This window comes from Ceratina calcarata, unplaced genomic scaffold (assembly GCF_001652005.2).
Source record: "Ceratina calcarata isolate Rehan_Ccalc_2016 unplaced genomic scaffold, ASM165200v1 scaffold151.2, whole genome shotgun sequence".
In the NCBI taxonomy this organism is placed as follows: Eukaryota; Metazoa; Arthropoda; class Insecta; order Hymenoptera; family Apidae; genus Ceratina; species Ceratina calcarata.
Genome location: NW_017136308.1, coordinates 99,149 through 123,640, shown reverse-complemented (window position 1 = coordinate 123,640; position 24,492 = coordinate 99,149). Strand labels below are relative to the sequence as shown.

The window sequence follows — 24,492 nt, the reverse complement described above, 5'->3', positions numbered from 1 at the left end:
ACACCGAGCTATTTTAGCTTCTAATTACTACTCTTTCGTCAGCCTACGTACATGATGCATAACACAAAGTAAAACTCCAATGAGTTTTTATTTGCAATTAGAAAAAAATTCAATAGTTCAATTACATGAAAGTAGTAATTGAACAGAAATTCCAAATGCACCCACTATCTCTAAGATTTAATATAACGGATCGTAACCCTTTCCTTAACACTGTTACAGATACGAAGCGTTTCGGCAACCGTGTCATCTTCAGCCGCCACTCTTTCGCTACTTCCACTTATCTACCGTCACTCTGTCACCTCTAGCTATCCAACTTCCGCTCGAGTCGCCCTAGAGGGTCCGAGCAGTACAGCAAATAGATAATAAGAAATAAATACTTGAGAAAAAGAAGAAGCAACGCAGGAAAAGAGGCGAAGGAGTGAGGAGGAGTGGGGTGGTGCGTACTGGAAGAAGAAGAGTCAGGTCGTGAGGGGTCCAAGAAGCGTAGCGTTCGGGTGTGATGTGGTGGAGCCCCCCGGTGGGCCGCGGGGGCAGGAGGTTCGTGGTAGATCAGTCGTGAGGGCCCCAGGCACGGCTCGGCTGCCCCGCGGCGAGGTCGCCGGAGGGTCGGAGGAGGAGGTAGGATGGTGTGACCTCCGGCGTTATCCCGCCCGACGCGGAGGTGTTGCTGGAGGTGGCGGAGGCGGCGGTGGTGGAGGTGGCGGCGGAGTCGAGCAGCTGCTGCTCGACTCGGAGGAGGAGGAGCCGACGGCGATGTCGAGGCAGCTTCGCGGTGAACGGGACCACGTGAGCCGTTGCGACCTCCGAGATTCACGCGACCACCGCGACCTTCGGGACCCGCGCGACAGGGATATCAGGGACTATCGGGACAGGGATTACCGGGACCTAAGAGACGACAGGGATTTAAGGGAAGAGCCGGACAGGCACGGGAGACACCATCGGGACGATTACCTGGATTACGATCACCATCCTACCGCTGCATCCACCTCAGCACTTACCAACATCCCGGTGAGTCTATTCTCTGCATTTTACTGTCGCTGGCATTCTAGCACACGATATTCATTTGAAAACGTTTTGGTTTCCGCTTATGTTACCGTCTATAAAGAACTGGTAAATAGTGGCTGGATTAGCGATATATTTACACAGATGTGTAGTTAGATTAAATGTTAGTTTCTGTACGGTAAAGGTAGATTAGTGAATGCAGTCGATGCGATGAATTCGGGGAAGCTGAGAACAAAAAAACTACTTCAAACTGCGCAGAAGGGAAGGCGCGGAGTTTTGATATTACTGTCCTTTGGATGGTGATAAGCAGTAGGTATCATTATCGCAGGAGTAGTCTTGAAGGGGCTTATGAATGCAAGGTAGAATGTAAAAGGAGTGCGTTCTTGGCTGTACCAAGGTCAAGGCTTGTGGTACCACTTCTCAGTGAACGAGTATTGAATTTTAGACGTCCTCGGAATAGAAATTGAATAAGTTTTTCATACCAAATAATTTGATTCATATTATGCGGTAGATACATAATTCGAAACATAACTCGTAGAAGATGAAAATATTTTTACATATTAAGATGAAAACAATTGCAAGTGTAAGTGCCTTTTTATAATATATGATATTCTAATATGATTTCTATAAATGAGACATAGAGATCGTGTCTTTCAAACTTATATCTTATATTTATAAGGAACTGACAACATTTTTTGTGTCTTTATGTTATTTACATTCAATGTTAACGGATATTGCACAACATGACTTCAGTTGTAAAACTCCAAGAAGCAATATCCGTAAACTTTGCATAAACTTACGAGAGCGGCGAAATACAGAAACGGAGAGAGCAACTGCTCGACTGCAATATTTCTCTTTAATATTTCATTCACCCAGTATTGCGCAACGTTGTGCTACACATTTGTGGAACCTTCTCGCAATATCTACTTTCAGTCTTCGTTGGATAAATCAAATTCTTATTTCCGATATGCTCTATAACTGCTAATTTCAGACTATACATAATTGTGCAACACGCCGCACTGTGTTAGAAAGATTAATTGAATCTGATCAGCTTCGAGGTGTAAAACATAGTCTATTTTCGACGCGAGGAAGAAAAATTCCAGGAAACTAGTTCTCCGAAATAAAAAAGGTCGCTCAATATAGGATTCGGCGGCTGTGTTCGCGCCGGAATGAATCATGAATGCCACCTAGAATGTAAGAAAATGAAAGATGAACGGGTTGGACTGATCAAAGCCCACCGCGACCTGTTTCCTAGTCCCTGATATCTACGCTATCCTGGTGACCAGGCTCTTCATTTAGCGTTTCTGCATCTTTCATAGAGGGACTTGCTATAGCTAAGCACTGACGACTACCGCAGCATCGTTGGTGCCTCTCATTTGCAGCTGCATTCATCCAGAGTTGGCTTTCTCTACAACGCGACGCAGTCTCTGCATCCTGCTTCTTTCTCTCTCTCTCTGTCTCTGTCTTTTCTCCCCCTCTCTTTTAGGAGGGTCAGAAGTGCTAATGAGACAGACATGAGATGATGGGGTAGAAAATGGAATCGAGCCTCTTGAAACGCTTCTTTTCCTAACGTCTCTTCTCTTTACATTTTTCTCTGTCGATGCAGAATACGCGAGACAGTAAACTGGGCTGCATTTTGTTTACCAAGGACGATCTGGAAAATTTAATAGCGTTACCTGTTTAAAAGAAAGTTGTCACAGTTAAAGAAAACTTGTTTACGTTTAATAAAGGAATTGCGAAACTTTTTAATCAATCTGTATGATTCAAGTCCAAACGAGTTTTACATAGAATAGGCTAGGCTATTGTGGAAAATTGTTTTAATACCTAATTACGAGAAAGGTTAATAGGATCTATCGACGTTTTTTCATCCATTAGAACGTACTCGAAGTTTTCAATCTTCCACAGCTTTTTACTAAAAATTTTTAAATAATACGCAATGTATAAATAATTCTACATATTGCATACTACATAATAATGTACGTACATGCAAATCTAATTACGGGCAATAGTATAAGAAAATATTTGCTTAGACACTGTGTAGTCTGATTTATTCGTTTGCTCTCCATTCGATATGTAAATCAGTTAAAAACACGCTCATTACTGCGAACAGGTTCTTTCAAAAATACTATTCGTTCAGAAATTGCATTGACACTTACGAAACGCCTTTTTAAACTGAGCATAGACATTCAAATATTGACCGTCACAATTCTCCAAAAATTGTGAACAATGGTAAATAACATATTTCTCTCTTGTTCATTATGCAGCCAGTAGCATCTTCAATCGACATCCTTACGTGCGTTCCGGTATCAGTCAGCAGACTATTTATCACGGTCAGACCTTCACTTATCTCGATTTTTGCGCCCAGTCTGGCGCACGCTTTATAATCGCATACACGTCTGTATAATCATGCAAATAACCGGGTGCGTATTAAAATGCAACTATATTACTATCGTGCCCGATAATCGCGCGAACTTAATCGGGACTTTCCGGTTGTTGTTGGCGTGTGTACGGCCAATTATCTATCGTTTTTCAAAGTCCGGACGTAAAGTGGAGCAGCATGGGAGTTTAAGCGATTGATTATCGTTCATCGCGACAGCGAATCGATGCCCGATGGAAAGTGAAAATCGTGTAATGGAAACGGGGCGGTATTTTGCACGTGTATATGTATATACACGCATCTGCGGAATATTCGGCTGGGAAAATAGGGTCGGCGAGATTTGTAATCGAGTAGACGAGTTGATTCCAAAATTTCGCAGTTGCCCGCTGTGCTGACTGTACACGCGTACCTACACGTAGGTGCAACGGTGTGCGCCGAATGCAAATGAAACTTTGCATATTTATGAAACGCACGTTTCAATACGCGCAGTTCATATGCAAGTCATTGATCTGTGGGTTCATCCATTCGTGGTATTTTCCGTTCAATTATTGATAACTTCGTGTTAACGCTGACAGAATACGTATGTCACAATTACTGGGTCATTTTTTTACGTTCGATTACGATTTATTGTGTTTACGTTCGCGTTTCCAAGATCATTCCTGCAGGAACGTCACCTCGAGGAACTATAAATTGCGAATTCGATCAAGTCTCGCCTGGGATGTTTCAATTCAGATTATAAGAGTGATCCTCGCTTAATCCAGATTCGCGGATATAGATTCTGTCGCCTTGGGCAGCGTAGGTTGCGTAATAAGAAAAATCGAAAGGATAGTTTCATTTTGCCATAAAGTCACGTTTGAAAATTATCACCTGAATAACAAATCATATCTAGCTGATGTAGAATAATTGACTCCCGTTTCAACGTCATAGATAGATACATTGATGGATATAAGTTATATATAGAACACCGCATAAAAATTGGATGTTGACTGGATATACAACAATTGAAGCATAAAAGTATGTCGCTCGGCAGTTGCAGTTATTAACATAACTTGTTGAATCACAAATGTTAAAGTCGAGAACGACTGTCAATGTAGGGAACGAGTTTTCCACAGTTTTCCACGCTCGCATTACGGTCTAAAAAGCACGTACCCATAACTCACGGCTTTTCATTAAACCCGCGCGAGACTGGAAGCCGTTAAGGCGGCGGAAAAACGATCCTTTTCAGCTCTCGCTGGAAAATGAAAAAGCTCCTCGGTGCTCCAGCGAGTTTCAAGCCCTCGGAACGTGACACTGTTCACCTGAACGGCGCGATGCGGTGGCTACGCCCTCGATGTCTCCGGTACAGAAGTTCAGCGATCAGCAGATCTCATCTCCCCGACGACGATGGGGATCGATTATCGTGCGCCAGATAGTCCCCGAAGTGCGTCACACGCTAAAAGATTCAGAAGCGCCGGGCGCATAAATAGCTGTCGCTCGACTGGCCCGAGTCGAATAGACTTCATCGATCTAACTGCATCATTCGACGCCATGGAGCACGTAATGGACACGTTTGCTGGAAAGTACTTCGATATTCGTCTTCCACGGAAAAAGTACACTTCTGCAGGACGTGGGCCGCGCATTTCGCTAAATTTCGATCGATAGAAGATGTTTCTTCGCCTCTCTATGTGTAGACATAGCTACGTATACATTGTATGTGAGTACATACGTACGGAAGGGGTACACGTTGATTCGTGGACTTGTTCGGGGTAGTGGGTCTCCGTTGGCTGGTCGCTTCGAGTCTCCAGACCCGGTTCCCTCGAATATAGGTCAGTGTACAAGCCGACAGGAGCAAAAGAGCAGCAGCTCAGACTTTTAGCCGTGAGCGCGGCAAGCGATCGTCCTGTGCCACAGCGAGCCGGAGCGGCGAAGCCTGCTAACGGCCAAACGGGTTTGCACAGTTGTGTTCCCTTCCTTCCTTCCTTCCTTCTTTTTTCTCGCGTTTCCCTTTTGCCGAGAAAGGATTCTTCCTTCGGACATATGAGCGGATCCCACTCTATCTCTGTTCCTCTCCTTTTCCTTGACCAATACGGAGGGAGGTCCGATTCACTGTCGAAATTATTGTTAATGGACCACTAGCAGTGTGCGTATACATCGCGTCGGTGAACAGGTCGCTTCTTTCTTGGCCGAAGGAATTCGTATAATGCACCCGTGGCTGAAACGTCTTTCGCGTTTGGTAATTAAACGTTCCTTTGTCTCGCCCTCGATCTCGTTTCGTCTCCGCCATTTTTTCCTCGGGATATTGTTCCCCGATTTCAAAGGCGGTCGAAGGCATTTTTCGGACGGATCACGAATCTTTATACTCCGCCGTCGACTTCTTAAGACAATGGCAAAAGTCTGATTGAAGTAGTAGCGAGTAAAGGGTTCATTTGATGTCTCCCGCTTTCTGTGTTTTATCACGATCTTGCATTTTAAAGAACAGATACTTACGGCTTTGTCCGAAAATTTTTTTCGCACCGGGCCGTTTCATAACGCAACGCAGAACTGGAGATCGTCCCAAGATGGACGCGATAAAAAATCCAGCGACAAATTCCCCGGTCTTACCTACCGTGACCGGGGCAAAGAGAAAAATATAAGAAGCGCCGTGAACGTGGGAGGGAAAGAAAGGAACGAGCGGAGGATAAAAAGGCGAGGAGGCGAAGGAGCAGTATACGAGTTGGTGCCTCGGGACGTGATCGCGAGGCAAGACCCAGGGTCTTTGTTATCCTAGACTGGCAGGCTTTCGGCCCGCTTCTAGAGTGTGTTTTGTTACAGCACGCCATAGTTACACTCTTTCTTTCCTCCTTCCATCGCGCCGCTCCTTAAACACGTTCCTAAGCCAGCGGTCTAAGTCCTGTGCTTCTTCTTCGATCCGTTTCGTCTGTCGCCTTCGCACAGAGGCTTGTTCGAAACCGATAATGTGAGGCGTAGAAACGGGCAGGCACGGCCGGCTCCAAAAAGGATGAACGCAAATCGTCGTCGGCGACGCGACGTCAAGGGCTGCTTATGCTCGAGACGTGTACACCTGCGCGGAATCAGTGGCAAGGAACGAAAATAAAAGAAAAGGACGAGAGCAGACCCAGACGAGGGCGAAGTTTCGTTCCGGAGCCGCGTGGCTCGGAAATTGCAGAATTATTATTCTTCTCGGAACGGGGCCAACGAGTGTCGCCAACGAGGGCAGAAAGAAATAAGATCGAAGGAAAGAATAAGAAGCAGGATGAGGTTGATCAGGGAATGGCTCGTTCGTAGATGTTTCTCGGGAACCTCATGACTTCCCTTTCCTCACCGGTGCCCTTCGGGCCATGAAAAACGAGCATGAGCAGCTTCACCCTTCGTGCACCCTTCCCTACCTTTGCACCTGATCGAAACGAGAGACCCTAGAGCCGTTTAATTGGAAAGATCCACGAAGATCGAGCATTGTTTGCAGACAAGCAGTCGCGTGAAACACGCGAGCCCGGAATTTCTATGGGCAGAGTATGGCCTGCCGATGTTCCAGGCTCGATGCTCCATGGCTCGGAATCGTAGTTCGGGAACGTAATAGAAGTTAACACCCTGGGTACACCCGGTAACGCCGCGTCGCACCAAACCGAGCGATCTTCGAATAATTATCGGAGGGCAGGTGCCGCAACAGCAGAAATTGGAGTTTCCGGTCCGCCAGCAATGGCATCTGGCTCAACGTGGAATAATACCTGCGACATCGCGGTTACTGCCGTGCAAATGCAATTTCGATGTCGAGGTTTCGACGTGGAAATAACTGTAGGCGTCGCTCGGATTATTATCAAGAGTCTGGTCTTGCGTGCCGATTCTTCGTTGTTAATTTCAAATTTTAATTTTTAAGATCTCATGTGAGGACGTCAATTAACTTGGAGAACAGAACAAATTAAAATAAAAAAGATGGGGTACCCTGAAACAATGAAAATGCTATTTTTTTTCAATATTTGCATGCATGAAAACATTTTCTAATTCGGCGACGTATTATTTAGAATTTCTCAAGCTCGGTCGTCTAAAGGATAAACCTCGTGTGATAAATTCATCGTCACGATTCACTGAATTTTCGCTTCCCTCGTGTGTTCGACGATAAATCATCGCTGGGTTATTGGTAGATTAGTTCAGCACAATGTCTTTTTTCCTTCTATCCTCTGCAGTTCGTACGTGTTGCCACGAGTATCAGGATATCAGTAACAGCTGTCTGAAAGCGCAATCCGCGTGGAACTTTAAAAAAAGAATAGTCTCGGAATCATTAAAACGAGATGATTAATTGGCTTGTCTGTCTTCTATCGGCTCTCCGATAAACTCGATCAGAACTCGGAGAAGTGGTTCCCACTGAAAACCGGTAATTACATCGTAGTGAGATCTGACCAGATCTCGAAATAATGTCTAGAGACCATCGGGTTTCCGGGTGAGGGTGTTCATAAGCGGTGCATAAGTGAAAAGCGATTTCTTGCGTGATACGCCGGAACGAGTCTCGTGCGTAATAACAAATCGGAAAACGAGGAGAGGACCACTGGGGAAGGAGTGAAAGACGAGCAAAGAAAAATGACGGAGGCGAAACGAAGAAAAAGTTTCGGAGTTGTGACGAGAGAAGAAGATGGACGATCGAGATGGACGCGAGGAACTTCGAGAGTAGGAGGAATGAGGACCAAGCGTCCTTTCGTAAAATATCGCACAGCTATCCGCAGCGCAGAACGGACGGTCGGTCGAATATTATTTCGCCTCGTAAAGATCCTGATGAGCGTCGGCCAGGGATTATTTAATGACGCGTGTATCTCCACGTCGGTGCACGAAGCTCGTTCGTGGCAGGTATAAAGGTATAAAGGTAAGTAGGGTGAGAGACGCACGACGGGGGAGGGTACGCCAAGTCCGGTTAGCTATGTGAGTGTTTCTTCGGCCAGTGGTACAACACCGGCGCAAACGCCGAGATTTACGCATGTATGAGTGGGTGGAGAATCGTAGATGCATAGCTGAACACGACGAGGCCTCCGAGATCTTCACGAGTTGAAGCTCGCCAGCAAATGACAGGGGATCGGGAGGGCTAACTTTCCGTCCCTTTCTATCCGTTAAGCATCGACGCTCGGAAGAAGTGTTCGTCGAATAAGTCTCTCTTTCTGTTCCTCTCCTGGAGAGTCCTTTCTCAGGTAAATCGAAACAGGTACCAGCATCACCCAAGTTTTTACCAATACTAAGGCACCCAGGATCTTTTGCCGAACATCGATGCGCGCACAGAAGAAAGGGACAGATGGTGAGGGAAAGAGGGAGAGGATTCAGGATGGATGAGGGGGCGTTTTTCGATTCCACCCGCTTGGACGTCGATTTTCAACGTGTGGTTACCGCTCATAGACGCAACGTAGTCGTGCTAAAAATATTCGTACGCGCGAGAACTATCTCCTCTACCTGCGAAGACATTTTCTCACGAAGAACCCCGATCGTCCTTTCATTAGCGATATTCTTAGTCGGATCCTTTCCTCGGATTCGGAGATGACATGTATCAAAATCTCTGGCAGAATGAACTCGACTAATTACATAGATACGCTGGATAGGGATGAATTCTGTAATGTTGCTTACAATTGTTAGACCTGCGACTACGACTATGATTATGTATATTTATCAGTAAGTTTTTATTGTTAGCTAATAAATATCTGATGCTTCTTCCCTAATTTCATAATTCATTAATAGCACAGTTCTTTCATTGACAAATATTGTACATTAGGCTAATTTTCGCAAAAAAGAAATTTATTACTTATTATAGTAATTGCGTATGTAAAGAGACTGTCTAATTTTTTTTCCAACTAGAAGATTTAAGTTATTCAATCCTCCACGTGTAGTCCTCACCAGTTTCGCTGACTTCGAATTGGTATTTCGACGAGAATTGAAGAACCTCTTTGTACCTTTTGGAAAAGTATTTCTGTACTTTATTTTGAGATTCCACAGGCACTTTATCATTGAAAATCTTCGTCCTCCTCTTCCTCTCTACTCGCGGGTCCGGGAACACAAGGAGTCCCGACTACCTGACGTCTCTGAGGATAAAAGATCTTCGAAGGGATCTTTCCCTGAGAAAAGAGAAACGCAAAAGGTGAACATTAGTGACACTTCATTAAGATAATTCTGACAGATCCTAGTTTTCATCCCTCAGTCTCTTCGTTACTTGTCCGAAGCCTATCGATTTTATAGAATCCTATAATAGACTATAAGTAATAGCAGTGAATCCACCATACATAACGCCTGAGTCTTAAAATTAATCAGATCAATGAAAATTATTAAGTATGTCAAATAACGTAAAATGCTTTCATTTCTTTTTCTGATCTGTTCATTATTCGTGTCCAACGCAGAGTATATTTTTTGCTTGTCGTCTAAAAAGAAATAAAAATTTAAATTATAATTCCGAGTCACAAACTGGAAAGCAAGAACGTATGCGTTGAATCCGTGAATGCTATTATCCCGTAACGAGTATTATTGTGCGGATAGATGTTCCTAGATTCTCAGACGGGTTTCGCTAATCTAATTCATTTCGTGGAACAGATTAGCCGTTCACGTGTGTACACGTCCGCCGTACGTGCGTTCTGTCCACGTGAAACGCAGCTGCAGTTTGACGAGGATGCTTCGACCGTAATTATTAATCGTTCCACTGTCGTGAGGAGCGAATTTCGCGAAAAGAAGGGAGGCGGGAGTCGAGGTGTACACGCTCTGTCTGTGCACGAAATTGGTCGGTGACTAGCAGACGAGGCGGGTTAGCCTCGCGAGCAATTTGGCGGCTGGTAACGAAGGGCCTACGAAAACAAAGGATCGTCCTCGCTCCGGCCAATTGTTGCATTATTCATGCGTTTCTAGCAAGAAGCGGTCGTAAGCCATGCCCAGCCCCGGGACTACTCTTTCCCTGTCGCCTTTTCTCTCTCAGGACACGTCCACTCTCTCTCCCCCATCTCTTTTCCGCCTTCGAAATTCATTTTGTTCCCGTTGGTTGCCTTACTTTAGACGCACCATTAGTGCGCCAGTAGTGTACGGCAAGGGCTACCTCGATTACGAACTTGAGACTAGGAGGCCTTCGAACTGGAAAATAGGTCTCCTCCCTTGTCCGAGAAGATTGTGTCAAAAATTTGACCGAGGTCCTTCTTTGAGGACCTTCATCTAAGAAATCGAGCTATAAGGTGGAAAGAAAATTCTTCGTTTCAATCATAAAAAATGGCGTGCTAGTTGCAGGATTCTTGTTTCGTACATTATATAAAAAAAAAAAAAAACATTTATGAAATGAACTCTATTTCAATCCTCTGTTTTTTCCGATTAGTAATTGCATTCAACAATTTTAATCCAATTGATGCACAATTTAAATTTCTAATTGACTTAATAATTATATCGTCGATTGAATTAATGCTTAAAATGTATTCGCAATTGACAATTCAAATCAAATGTCGAGTAAGCCCATATAAAAACGTACTGCATTTCAGTATCATCTAAAATGTATGTTTCCCTCGACACATTTGTATTCCTAGTTCACACGCGTTTATAGTGGTCCGCGCCGCGACGGTATCGTCGGTTCTTTGGGTCATTTAGGCCAGTTAAATTAATTAATAAGGCTGATTTGTTTCTTGTGCACCGGTTGCAGCCCTCTAAGTCGGGTTTTGCGTTAGTGGCGGCCTTTGACGACGCGGTACGATAAATATGGAGCAGCGTCTCGTCCTTTTCCTCCGCATTCCTGGCCACCCTATTCCCAGAAACCGCGACTTCGGAACGGAATCCGCGCGCCGCGGCAAAAAGAAGCGATTCCTGTCCCGTCCGTCGCGGTATTTCGATCGCCTAGGATCGGGAGAGAGTCCAAGAGAGGCTAAGCGGCTTTCATTGCGGCAATAAGAATTCCAGAGGGTCGTTAAGCTCGCTCGGGATCCGCGACATAACTTTCTAGGAACTTCTAGGAACCCGTGCAGAACGCTCGAGTTGCGCGCTGTCAGACGGAAGGTGAACTCGTGTAAAAAAATGCCTCTTATTCGTTTTAGGATTGGCACTGAAGGGTTATTAATTAAAGTCCCTCTCCTTCCTTGTTAGAATCAGAACTAGTTTTCTTAAATTTTAGAAATGCTTAAAACATAATCTTCGTTGGAAGAAACTTAACTATCTGTTAGATCAAGAAGATATAATAATTCGAACTAGTTCATGATTTATGGGTCAACCATATCTAACGAGCTTAATCAGGCAAAGAAGGATAAAGAAGAAGCGAGCTTTTCAAGCCGGGTACTGATTGCAAGCTCCTTCCACTTCAGCTCATTCGGAAAATCAACAATTCTGGACCTTGTGGAATTCAGCCAAACGTCAAACATCCGAATTTCACCACGAAGAAGTCTGCGTATCGATTATCCTGGCTAGCTTCAACTTTCCATTCTCTTTGACCACATCTTTTCTTCTTAGCCTAGTTACTGCCAATTCGTGAACATAAAATAAGACGAAAACTATTCAGATTGGATGCTCCATCTTCAGGTACTTTAATTAGATTCACAGCACCAGTGCTTATAAAACTGTAATTTACTGTACGCCTCTAGGTTCGCGGATTATGTAACGTGCGCTCATTGGCGCGGGAGCCATCCTGCGCGAGCTAAGAAGAATGATTCTATAAATTCTCACAGCATCTTTATTGCCTCTGCGTGTACTCGTTCCAACCGATCTTCTTCTCTTCCCTCTTAACGAGTCACGATTCCCGACGATCGAGAAACTTAAAGCGTCGTTAAACGTTTAAATTCCGCCGCGTTAGATCGCTCACGTCTCGGATTAACCGAGTATCAGGAAATCGTGAATCGAGCAAGGTAAGGAGAGACGCTCGTTGCGAGGCATTTCGTGATTTAAAAGGTTACTGCGCTCGTCATTATAAATAATATCGGTCTTGGTCGGAATCATGGAACGTATTGGCAGGGTCTTCTGCAACTGTGTTAGTTTAGCGCGTATAAAACAGCGGGATATTTGAGGTCACAGACGCGAGCAGGTCCGAGGAAGGAAAGGGGAACGGAATATTCAAGCGAATAAAGAATTTATAGCCCTCGTTACTAGTATGGTTTTCTATGAATTCACGTTGATTATTGGGCCAAGCTAGAAAACGAGATTGCCTGGCAACGCGCAGAAACCAATTAAACGAATTCATGAATAACTTAACAACTCGACGCACCTGTCCCCTTCTGCGCCGTCCACCACTTCGAATTAACGTCACTCTCCTTTTCCCCTCTTTGAGGTCTAGCACACTTCTACAAAACGGAATTTGTTGTCCAGTCCGTACGCAATTATTTTCCTTTGAACTTGAACATTTCCCCTTCCGTCGGTAGTCGAAGAAAAAGAAGCTCCGGATGAGAAATTTTTTTATTAATCGCGCCCGCAGCCGACGAGAATAAATTAAAATTGCTACCTGCCCGGTTAGTAATCGATGCGAATTAATTGCGAGACATCGGGTACAAACCTGTGATGATGGCGAGACGCGTGAACCGCGAACGACGGAGGAACGAATCACCGGACTGGATTCGCCGAGCGGGCGGTTAATGAAGATAAAAATCTAATTAGCCGGCTATAAACGAACACCAAGAATTTTTAACGTCGCCCGGCCGACATGTAGCCAGGCGCAAATTCATGAGCTTCCTCTACCTACGAGCTATCCGACCGCGGTAAGGAGCAAGGAGGATCTCTTTCGATGCTGACGTCACGTGGGTGAGAATGCGGTCAGTCCGGATGGGACCCCACGATAATCCTAGGTGTACGGCAGTTGTTCAAGATGCGATTAAAACTATTCGTCGCAACGAATTTGGAAAAATGTTTGAAACAAGTAGAAAGGCAATAAGAAATTATTATGAGATAGACATTGTTTAATAATTTTGCATTGCTAATTGAACCCTTATATTTGTTAAACGTTGGATTTACCAGTACGAAACAATACCTTTTCACTTATTCACAAATTCAATAAAATCGAATCAACCATGAAATCTTATTTCTGTTAATAAGTTCACTTTCCAACTTCGTTCAATTTGCACTGAATAACTTAACGTACAGATTAATACAATAAGCAAATTGTATTTGCTCGAGCGAACTTAAGTTCAGCGAACGGTTGAAAGAAAAAAAGACAGTTTAGAAAACGATTATCGGCATTTCCCTCGACTGTTTCTTCCGGCATGTCGAGAATCTTAATCCCAAAAGGGGAACACACGGTTAAAGTGGCTTTGGGGACGCCCTTGTCGGACCTTATTAAGTACTTACAGAGCATAAGGGACTTCATGCTTCTCAGTCTTGGGTTCCTGTGTGCATATGTGCTTAACCGTGCTCGAATTACCTCCTGTTACCATGCTGTGACTATCGAGCGAGTGCACGAGAAAAAACTAGGGAAAAGGAGGAGAGACAATCGCCTTACCTAAATTAATAGGCGGAAATATATAAGCAGCGGGATTATTTCTTGCCGTTAAGTCGACCACCAGCTGCTCTTCAAGGAATTTAGATGAAATTTTGAGGGACAGATTTCCAAATTGACAGACTACGATTATTCAAAGAATATTTTATTCCACATTTAAAAATTGTTTTTGCATAAAAAAAAAGGTAACGTAATTTATTCACAGCGATGACACTGAGTATATACGCAACGATGGACAGCACGTTACCATATTTTAAAATAACACAGTACCTCCTTGTTTGCTTGGATAGGGACAAGAATAATCTCGCTCCCGTTGAAAATATTCTTTGCACTTCAGACCGGTGGCAGACAATCCAGGAATAAATATACTTTGCGCGAAATGTATATTTTGACTCTGTTCGCGCCATTATTGCATAACGATCACTACTCCTGAACCCTCGTTTAGAATATTGTATACAGAGAGGCTCAGGTAAGAGGCAGAAGATTACTGTCTTTAACTGGCCCGATTCTCTCGATTCGTTCATGCCGCCGATAAACGATTCAACCAGCCGGATCGGAGAGACGAGAAAAAAAAAATTAGAGAGTTCCTGTTAAGGAAATTATTCTTTGAAGAGGCCACGGATTCCACCGACTGTGTGTAGTCGGATTCTGCGGCAGCTGAACGTGCTATTGGGGCGTGATTCAACGGGGTTGCATCGACATAATAAACCGTGGAAGGGGTGATCAACAGTGGGCACGCGCCACTGGCTTGGAAGAGCAACCCTTCATCGGTTTATCCTCGGCTTTCCAGCCCACGAACGATAATCTCGACCCCCTTCGGCGAGGTAGACGGTTTTCTCCGTCGCGTCGCCTTCTGCACAAACTCAATCGTTCCTGTTTCTGTTCTCTTCCTTTCCGTTCGTCGTAGCACGCTCGAAGGCTGCTGAACCCTCGCCTTGGACGACGTTACGGTTACTGTGACGTAACACCTTACCACGATTTTCCTGTCCATCCTGGTGCATAGCTATTTATAAGAATCTTAAATGACGCGGTGGCAGGAGAGAGACGACAGTAAATACACTTGTATTGGTTATCGTTACGCAATGCTACGCGTTGCTGATGAAAACTTTTGAAGCACGTTATAACTTCAAAACAAACTTAACTAAACGGATACCTTGTAGTAGGCATATTAATGTCTTATGCAACACAACTGTAATTAATAATGCGTTTAACACATTCCAAATGGTAGTATGAATCAATGAACATATTTAACTTTGAAGATGCAAATAAATTATGTATGATTATTTTGAACGGTTGGTGGAGGAAACCATAGACGAATTTTAATTATTTTTCGAGACGGTTCATAGAGACGCAGTAATTGGGACTAGCGGGCAGAGAATAAAGGTCTGTTGACGGGTTTCACCAAACCTCCGTTAGCCAGGGTGGTGTATACGTTCGATCCTAAGGCAGGTCACCGGTTTCCTAGTTTATCCACCATAATACCTTCTCTTCGTGCACCTACATAAATCTACCGGATCCCAATATAGTATATATATGTATACCGCCGGGTCAGAATGTAATTCCATCTTCGTATTGGTTTTCTCGCTTGCTCCCGATCTTCTTTGTTTCTTTGTTCTTATACCTGGTCCACAGTTCGAACACCGGCCAGGAATAAAATTATTGGAGGATACATTTTTCCCGAGATGAATCTCTCCGTAGTATATAATGAATAACCGTTATTTTTAAACTCGCTTAAATTGACTGAACAAAGATCTGTTGATAATTGATTGGTAGGTTTCTAAATATTAACGAAAAACATCTTGCTGTAATTCCTATCCATCATTTAAATCACTAATCATTTCCATGAATAGTTATCTAATCTTTAAATTTTGCGGTCCACCGATAGATTTCTCGACGAGTTTAAAAATTCGTAGGCGCCGGTAAACATCTGCGAGTAAAACGGTTTTGTGGATTCTCCTCGCCGGTAGCGGTGCGATGCAGAGAAAATGATCAAGGAAGCTAGACCTACACCGGAACAATAGCGTAGAACTAGAGACGAATAGGAAAGGGCAGTTTTTAAGTACCTCAGACCAGCAATTTGGTCGTCCATCAGATGGTGTCTTCGTGACCGGCGAATATAATGGCTGTGCGTGTAAAAGTTCTGTCCGAAATTCAAATTCAACTGCACGGGCTGCGTAGTAGACTCGCGTATACTCGCCGCGTATACCTCCGGGCTAGTTTTCTACTAAATCGTTTTGATTATACTCATTACCCGAGGGCTAGCCGCGGCGCGTTCTCTCTCCTATTTAGAGGATAGACAGAGGGACCCGTTCGTGTTCCATTATTCCCGGAAATCGTTGACCAGAAATCGTTTTGATAGCCAGTACGAGTGTATCATTTTATAACGCATTCCAGAACGTCTGGCTACGTTACTGTGTGAAATAACATGTGGTCTCCGCGATTCGCTAATTTAATGAATTTTCAGATTCGTAGCTTTCGATCAAGATATACTATAATTTTATACATCTCAGTCAATGTGAAATTTCGATATTCTTCATTATTCACTTGAAGTTCTATTTATTAATTTCTCAACATCGAGAAACTTAAAATAATAAAATATGGAAACTAGAAGTTATGACACCATCCTAAAAGTAAAATGATCATTTAAGATTAGGAAACACATTTAAATTTCGTGTATTGATTACGAAACAGCCAGCACGGGCGATTAGGTGAACTCGTTCCGTGCTCCATATAATTTTTGTGTGATACGGGACAGAAGCGAAGCCAGTATTTTCACGTATATCGTTTAGTTAGCTTTACAAGATAGATAAGATAATGCCTGGTTAGAATAATGAGCTCGTATCTGTGCCCGGCAACCGCAGCCCGAAACGTCAATAATTGTCGTCGAGATTATCAGGGCGAATAGAGAGGAAGAGAAAAGGGGAAGCAATTAAACCAACCCCCGCAACGCAACGAGAAAAGAGAGAAACGACTGTCGCAGAGATAGATGTAATTTGTCGCATAAATACTCGAGCATACAAAGCACGTCAACGGCAAAGTGTCATTGGCTAATCGATCGTTTATCTACTATACAGCTGTGTCGGGTTTTTAAACCGTGAGACGAAATATCGAGCAGTACCGAACGCAGGGCGATCATCTGACAAACGACGAGCAATAAACCGGGCTCATAAAAAGGAAAGTTCAGCGATTTACATATTTAATAAATATTTCCTCGATGAAATGGACGGATGGATTATTAACAGGAGAACGGCAATAAACGGTACGAATTGACACGGCCGAGTGATTTACTGACGTTTAATAAGTGAAATCACCGTGAACCAGCGAAAGTCTATAAACGCAGGGTCCTTTAAATCGGGTATCGACAGAATTCACCGAGCATTTGTAAAGACAATAAAGTAATGATGAATCAGCAATTGGTGAAAGGAGCTAAAAGTTTATTCCATATAAAGATTGTCATCTGACATTTCATTGAGAAAAAAGAACGTGTAAATATTATTTATGCTTCAGTTCGACTATGTTCCATTGAAAGGTGTCAACGGAAACGCATTGGCGAATTATCGATCGACTGCAGTCTACGGCTACAGCTAGAATACCCGTGCGGACTGGTACACTTAATAAAGGAGGATATACGTGTGCCAGTGGAAAGTTGCGGCTAATAAATATCCAACACGCGACGTTTATCCAATTTTTGTCGTTCGCTCGTTGGAAGTTACTGTACAGAGCTCGTTGTGACACCGTTTCAGAATTGAAAGACTGAACCGGCGACGATGGACTTTTCACCTCTTGTTCGCAAGTAACCTAATCGAATCACCGATCCTTTTAGAACGTGGAAAGCTTTCCGTATTATAGATCAGACCTAATAAAATCCCTCTTGGCAATACGGAAGTAAAAATGAGAATCGATTATCCTTTCGTGTCGCGATATTGAATATTTTGATAAAAAAGTACAGGGATTCATTTTATTTCACCAGTAGTGAATAGATATGCAAGAATTTCACATTAAAAATAATCAAATTAAATTTCTGCTCATTCCTGTACAATAATTTTAAGTGTTTTATGTATTTAAGAATTGTGTCGTCAAGACATCCAATGAAATAGACGAAGTTTAATTTCAAACTTTAATTTCTCAAGGAGCACGAATTAATAAACCCTATTTATATTGTAAGAACAATCGCGGAAGTCATTGGATGAAAATCGTTCGTTCGAAAAGAGAATCGGTCTAGCTAACGTGGCAGAATGCCAGACCGATTTCAAGCAGTGGAGAAACAGAACCGTGTTCCGGCACGGGGACACCGGCCGGACGACATTGTAGCGACTTGCGACATGCGCCGCAATTATCCGTTCGCCGTCTCATTTGCGATTGTAATTAAGATCAGCCACGGCTGTGGACGCGGGCGCAGTCGAGCGTACACCTATCGAGTCCCGATTGCATCGCGCCGCACCGCGCCGGCCTAGGCGCGAGCCGCGCTTTCAATGCGGCGCTAACGCGACTAACTACTTCCCGCCTGTTTTCTTCCTTTTCGCTCGCGTAACGAGAACCGTACGAGATAGATTTAATAACGAATCGAAGATAGAATTTTTATTCTCGACTCGCGAGAGAGTACGTATGTGCGATTAATCACGGACCGATTGATTAGGAAAAAAAGCAACACGGAGAAGGTTCGCGAACGTTATCGGCGACGATCATGTAATTACAGGTTACACCGGTGTGCACACGTCGGGAATTATTCTCTCGCGAGTTAAAGTTATCGCTAGGGTACCGAGCCCGAGGAAAATCGAGCAGGGATTATTTACCGGCGGATGCAATTAATTCTATCGAACTAGTTCGGTTGGTTTCCGGTTTTTCTACTCGAGGGAACGGATCCCGCGAAGGAAACCGTGAAGTTTGACCGGCTGCGAGAAATCGCGTAGGAGTTTACCGCGCGTTGCGTGGCTCTATAATTACAAGACGACTGGTTATTATAAGTACACGTGTAAATGGATGCAAACTTGTATGAGTAAACGTTACTATAAGTACACACAATATGCGTCGGTGAACCGGCCTTTTAACTGGGTTGCGTTATCAGGAAATACCGTGTTGTAAGAAAATCTGTTGCCTGTACCGCTAGAACTACTTTTTAGCAAACCGTTCGGCCGGCATCTCCTTAGAAACGATCGCCACTGATCTAACACTGAATGCTAACTCTCGAATGCTCAATAAATTTCGGTTTGCCTATCGATATACGTCTCGTTTATTGCTTTATCGTTTAGATTAGAACCTTTTCTCTTCGAACACGACTGGTCTGGTACGTAATACTAAGCAATTACTCCAACAACGACGAGCAAAAATACCGAACAAGCCTTGTACCGTACGACAAGAGGAACATGATAATATTCCCCACCGTGGATTTAAGTTTCGCCGTCAGTTTCACGAGAGATTGCACAATGAAACTCGACCATCTGCACAGGAGAAAATGGGTAAATTGAATTATTCGACTTTGCATTGCGCTTGCAATAAATCTGAAAGTAAAATAGGAACACCTTAATCTGATTTCACTTCAGACGTTTGTATTATAACTTTTATTTCAATGAAACAGCAATGATCCGTTTTACTTTATTTCCTTGCTTCTCTGCGCTCTAATTTCCTTGTTCACTCTTATATTTTTCGAGGAATCCATTCGCAAAGTTATTCGTGATAATCTGCCGGTAGTATTGGCTGGTCACGTAGGTAGATAAGTAGGAAACGGTCTCGTTGCGTGACTTCAACCCCTCTGCACCCTGGCACCTTCCCGTCGAACGACGTAGGGTCCGCCTCTCGTTGCAAGCACGTGAAAAGAGCGCGTTCACGAGACGATCCGGGCACGAGGATCCGTACAAATCCCGACACGCACGTCGGATAAAGAGACACGAAGACGGCGATGGCGGGCGCAGGCCGCCCCGAGGATCGAGGGTTGATTTCCGTCTCGGTAACCACATGTTGCGACTTTCCACCGGCGTCGTTGCGCCTTTTATTCCAAGTCACGAGACGCCGTACCCCATGAAACATTCGTTCATCTGTTTATTTCATTTTCTTTCGTCGAGCACGCGTTACGTGCCTCGTAACAAGGACAGTTGTAAGAAATTACGGGCGGGCGCATTGTGCCGCGAGCGCGTACTTGCGACGAGGCGCGCGACCGATCCCTGATTGCACCAGCAATCAGAGTAATGAGGTGGACGTGCGTGCCGACACACGGTGGTCAAGCTACACACGCGTTCTACGCTGCAATACTGTACGGTAAAACTGTGAATCAAAAAAGAATTGTACGCCGCACCGTGGGCTGACACGTGGATGACGAGCTGATATATTTTATTGAAGGATCCAGTTACTGGTTAAAGAAGTTAGTTGATTCAGGAGAATTGATGACTACGTAGGAAGTAACGTAAACTAAATGGACGGAGGAAACTCGTGTTCCTATTTAATTTACCAGAATCACATTTAACTTGTTAAACCAACAGTTTGTGGAAACCTGCTAAATAACACGGATTTTATTTAATACTGAACAACTTGTACCTACGTGTCTTTCGGGAGAATATTGAACATTGAACGTTTCCTTATTTCAAACGTAAACATTGCTTTTCGAAATGAATTATTTCCATTGGAATGTGCATAAGTGTTACTTAGAATGGTACTGAGCTATTTGAAATAATTAGATAAACTTTGAAGGTATTTTATTTATTTGAGTTTTCTTAACAATCCGCAATAAAATAGTGGAATCACGAACAGTGTTAAATACCGAGTGGTACGTTTGCTCGGTGGCGAACCGGCAAAACGAGGCGATTCGCCACAACGCGGCGCGATATCGCAGGGATTAAGCCGCAACCGAGATCCATCGAGCAGGTGAGCCTCTAAAACCAACGATGTTAAGTAGAGAGGCAGAGAGAACGAGCACGGGCTGCTTTTAGGACTAACGATGCGACGCTCCCGTAAAGTGAGAACGATGAAAATGGAGAGTAGAAACGAGCGGCTAAGTTTGGAATGCAGCATAAGTGCACGAGGGAGGAGAGTGCCCTTTTCTCTTTCTATTTCTCTCCATCCACCGCGACTTTGGGTTAGGTTTCTACGAATGGGCAGGGGAAACGTTGAGGATTTGACTTTGCAGTTGGACCGCGCACAGCATCCTCTCTTTTCGATGCGTTTAACTGGCAGGATACCGAGGACGCGAGCGAGTGAAAAGAATTCGGGCGAGCAAAGGACGGTTGAACTCGTGTCTGGACACAACAAGGACGAAACGGGATGCGCGGGAGAGAGACGGAGGGATAGGGGGAGAGAAGGAGAGAGTGAGAGGGGACCAGTAAAAGTGATGAGGGTATGATGTTCGCTTTAATATCCAACAGCAGGTATATATTCTCACTTGCTCCGCTCTTCTCTCTACCTTTTTTCGCTCTATTCGTCCCGCTTTCTCGTTTTCACTGATTGTTTCTTTCTCTCACTCGCTCGGAGAACCGCTTATGGCTTATAGAGTGTTGTCGATGCTATAAGCTCATGGGAAACTGGCGCTCGAAAAAAAAAAGAAGATAAATTTTCCGAGTCACGTAAAGATCGACTAGTAATACCTACTACCCACTCGGTGAAGTCGAAAAATCGCCGGCGATGGGAGGGGATAGGATTGTCTGTCTTTTCATGGACGGCCCCAAACAGCCCTGCAGCACGTTGATGCGGAAAGGATGACATGCGAAATTCTTCCACCCTCCACCGAGCAACGTAACGAAATGAATTACGCGGCAGGAACACTTTTACCTCGGAACGTCTGTCAGTAATCGGATACGATATTCTTCCAACAAAGAGAAATAAAAAATAACAATTATCAGTAATACCGAAAAATTGAAAATTATTATTCGACTGAGTCACTAATTCATAAGAAGTTGAATATTTTACACATCTTATACATTTTATACAAAATCAGCGTGAGACTTACCAAGTCACGAATGCCAGCTTTTCGCTATTGGAAAGTCGATCGCACAAACGATGCGACCTTACCTTTGGCAAATAAATAGTAGTTCCTCGGCATCGTCACGGTTTCTTTGTCGAACTACTGTACGCAGCGTGCAACGTTTCCAACTCCTGGCATTAGGATTAGACACGCTGCGCACGAGGAGCCGTGCGAGACGTATCTCGGCTGTATGCGTAAGGTACCAGAGGCTGCGTGGCCTGCGGGATTATGTCCGCGCCAGTTATTTGCTTTTATTGTTTCTCGCCGGACTAGGCCGAGGAGACGCGGCGGGACGAGGCAGACCAGTGATCTTGTATCTTAGCAGGATCTACGCGCATTTTCACTTAGCGAGTTACACGATACCGGATACCGTTGATGTACCTTGCCAGGTTGGATCATTAGTACCAACTGTTAGAGAGAACCTGCAAGTACCTCTCCTTTTTTGAACCTCTCGATATTTTTTCTATCCGTGCTGACCGAGGCAAAGGTCTAGAGTTGTAAAAGACGGGGCAGGTAGGGACAACCATATAGAATTGTTTTCTTCATTTTGAACCTTTTTGTTCGAGGCCCCATGCTCTCGGTGATGAAACAGTGTGTTCGCTGAAGAATCCTCGTGTTGTCAGAGGAGAGAAAAATGTACTTTCGTCAAGGTTCATCGAGGTTATTCGCAAATTTAAGGTTGATTAATGTTTTAATGCATGGGGTGCAGCTCTAGGTCACCTATAGTCCGTTTTGCTCTTCTCGATCATCTGAGTGGAGAGATAGAGCCCTCAATTAACGAGTCCGTTGTCTGTTCGACGTTGCTGTCATCTTCCGCTCGACGAACATTTATTTTGCTGTCACTTCGAGGGATATTTCTCTTCGAAAGGAATTACTTAGGATAAAGCAGAAGGGACGCGTTATCTTATCCACAATCTTCTATTGTCATTCGTACCGTCTCAGGATCGTTCCCGTAACGCTCAGTCAAAAATTAACATTCCGCGATAATCCGATCACTGTGCGAAGAACAAAAGCACCGATCTGATCTGAATGGAGCAAAAATGAATGTCAATATAAAAAATTTGATGGACTTTCAGGAAAGGTCGAACGGAAGGGCTACGCTGCACGAGGGTCGCGATGATCTGCAATTAGTGAATCTGTGCGTGCCTCCGAGATCGACGATCGTCGTAAGTAAATTCTTGAAGCATTAAAGGCAAAATTTAACAAGAACATACGTAAACAAGAATTCTGCATTGAAATGAAAGAACTGTCGCACACGAAGCACACTGGAACGCTTTTGAATTACAATTTTCTCTACGCACTTTTCTACCTCTCTCGCTTTTCTGTCTGCACCTCTTGGATGCACTTGGAGGGTTGACTCACCTGGGGCCAGCAGACTGGCAAAACGAACCGCAGTATAATACTTGTACTGGCTGCACGCGAAAGAAAACACGCCGGGATAGTGGCTGGCACCGCCTTAATTCGTTTCGGGGAAGAGAATCGGTGAAACGGTGGGTCGCGCAAGTCGCGACAATGGTACTAACGAGAACCCTAAACGGCCGAAAAAGAAAGCGTTAATTCCGACCTTTCAAGTGTAAATTCCTAACCGCGCTCTCGTTTTCACAGTCGAGAGTTAGACCGCGGAGCCAGGTAATACGCGGCTGTTTCTTTTCTTCCGTTATGTTCTCCTCACTTAACTGCACGGTTCAGAACCATTGAGAGTGATGTATCTGATGTGACAATCAATCATACAAATATTTCGTACTGCACACGTGATTCATATATTGGTGTAATACATATTAATGAAATATGTATCAAAATAATATAATAGAAATTAATATTAATATTTCACTGAAATTCAATCGATTGAACGTGAGGATGCTTTGTTAATTAACTATGGTATAAGGACGGGTGTTATTTCGTAGAGCTGTTAATCAGCATGATTTGCTAAATATTTCTTTATTACTTTGTTCATCGGTCTGGAGAATCAACAGGGATCGTGATTCTCTTTTGGGGCGTTGCATTCAGCAGCTGCAGTTTGTCGTTCGTTGCAGCTCGTTGCACGACTCGGCCACACTTGCATTAGTGCAATGACGGCTGGTTCAGGAGGTAGGAAGGAATAGGGGAGATTGTTGAAGCGGGAGGAAAGGATCAAGGAAGGGAAAGGATCTCTTTGTCCTCACAAAGATCCTTACAGCAGCATTGACCTGTTGCCCCACTGGCGTAGATGCCTCCATCTCGATCATCGAATGCTTTCCCCGAATTTACGTGACTTCATCTTACGAGACTTTTCCTCAATCAAACTATGATTAAAATAATATAGGAGAACTAGATACAAAAATTTAGTAGAATGCATTCGAATTATGCTATACTCCGTAGTATGTGTATGTCATAAAAAGTTACAGATTCGAGTTAAGAATATTATTAATTTGAAAACAATGGGAGTGAAGTGATATAAAAAGGTTCGTTTGTTTTCCATCTTTATTCACGCTGTGAGTTTGCTAATATAATAGAATTCATAAAAATCATTTGCATGAATGATGTTATAAATTCCACGCCACTGGGTGACTTATTTCTCTCGCGATACGCAAAAGATCCAGTCTGAACTGGCGAACTGGCCCATGCAGCCCTGCTGTGCTGCGGTTAACTTCTGCCAAGAGGCCTCCGAACCTCGGGCATTGTTGCAGCGCCAGTTTTTGACAGGTACCATAGCCTACGCTGAGCATACGCCCACCTACGTACGCTCCACGGATTAACGTCTAAAGAATCAGGCGGAAAGAGAGCCAGGCGAAGAGTCAAGATGCTGCG

At 44.0% G+C, this 24,492-nt stretch overlaps 1 protein-coding gene across 6 annotated transcripts in view; it reads left to right on the top strand.

The window, feature by feature from the left end:
* Positions 1-696: 696 nt before the first annotated feature.
* Positions 697-24,492, top strand: part of Ca-beta (Calcium channel protein beta subunit) — a 64,397-nt gene continuing 40,601 nt past the window's right edge. For 2 of the 6 annotated variants that reach the window (XM_026819420.1, XM_026819419.1), the window contains exons 1-2: positions 697-1,008; positions 22,782-22,871. In XM_026819420.1, the coding sequence (XP_026675221.1) occupies positions 754-1,008; positions 22,782-22,871 (345 nt within the window). In that variant the 5' untranslated portion in view covers positions 697-753. The remainder of the gene's footprint in view (positions 1,009-22,781; positions 22,872-24,492) is intronic. The other 4 variants (XM_026819423.1, XM_026819422.1, XM_026819421.1 and 1 more) reach the window with 3 other exon arrangements.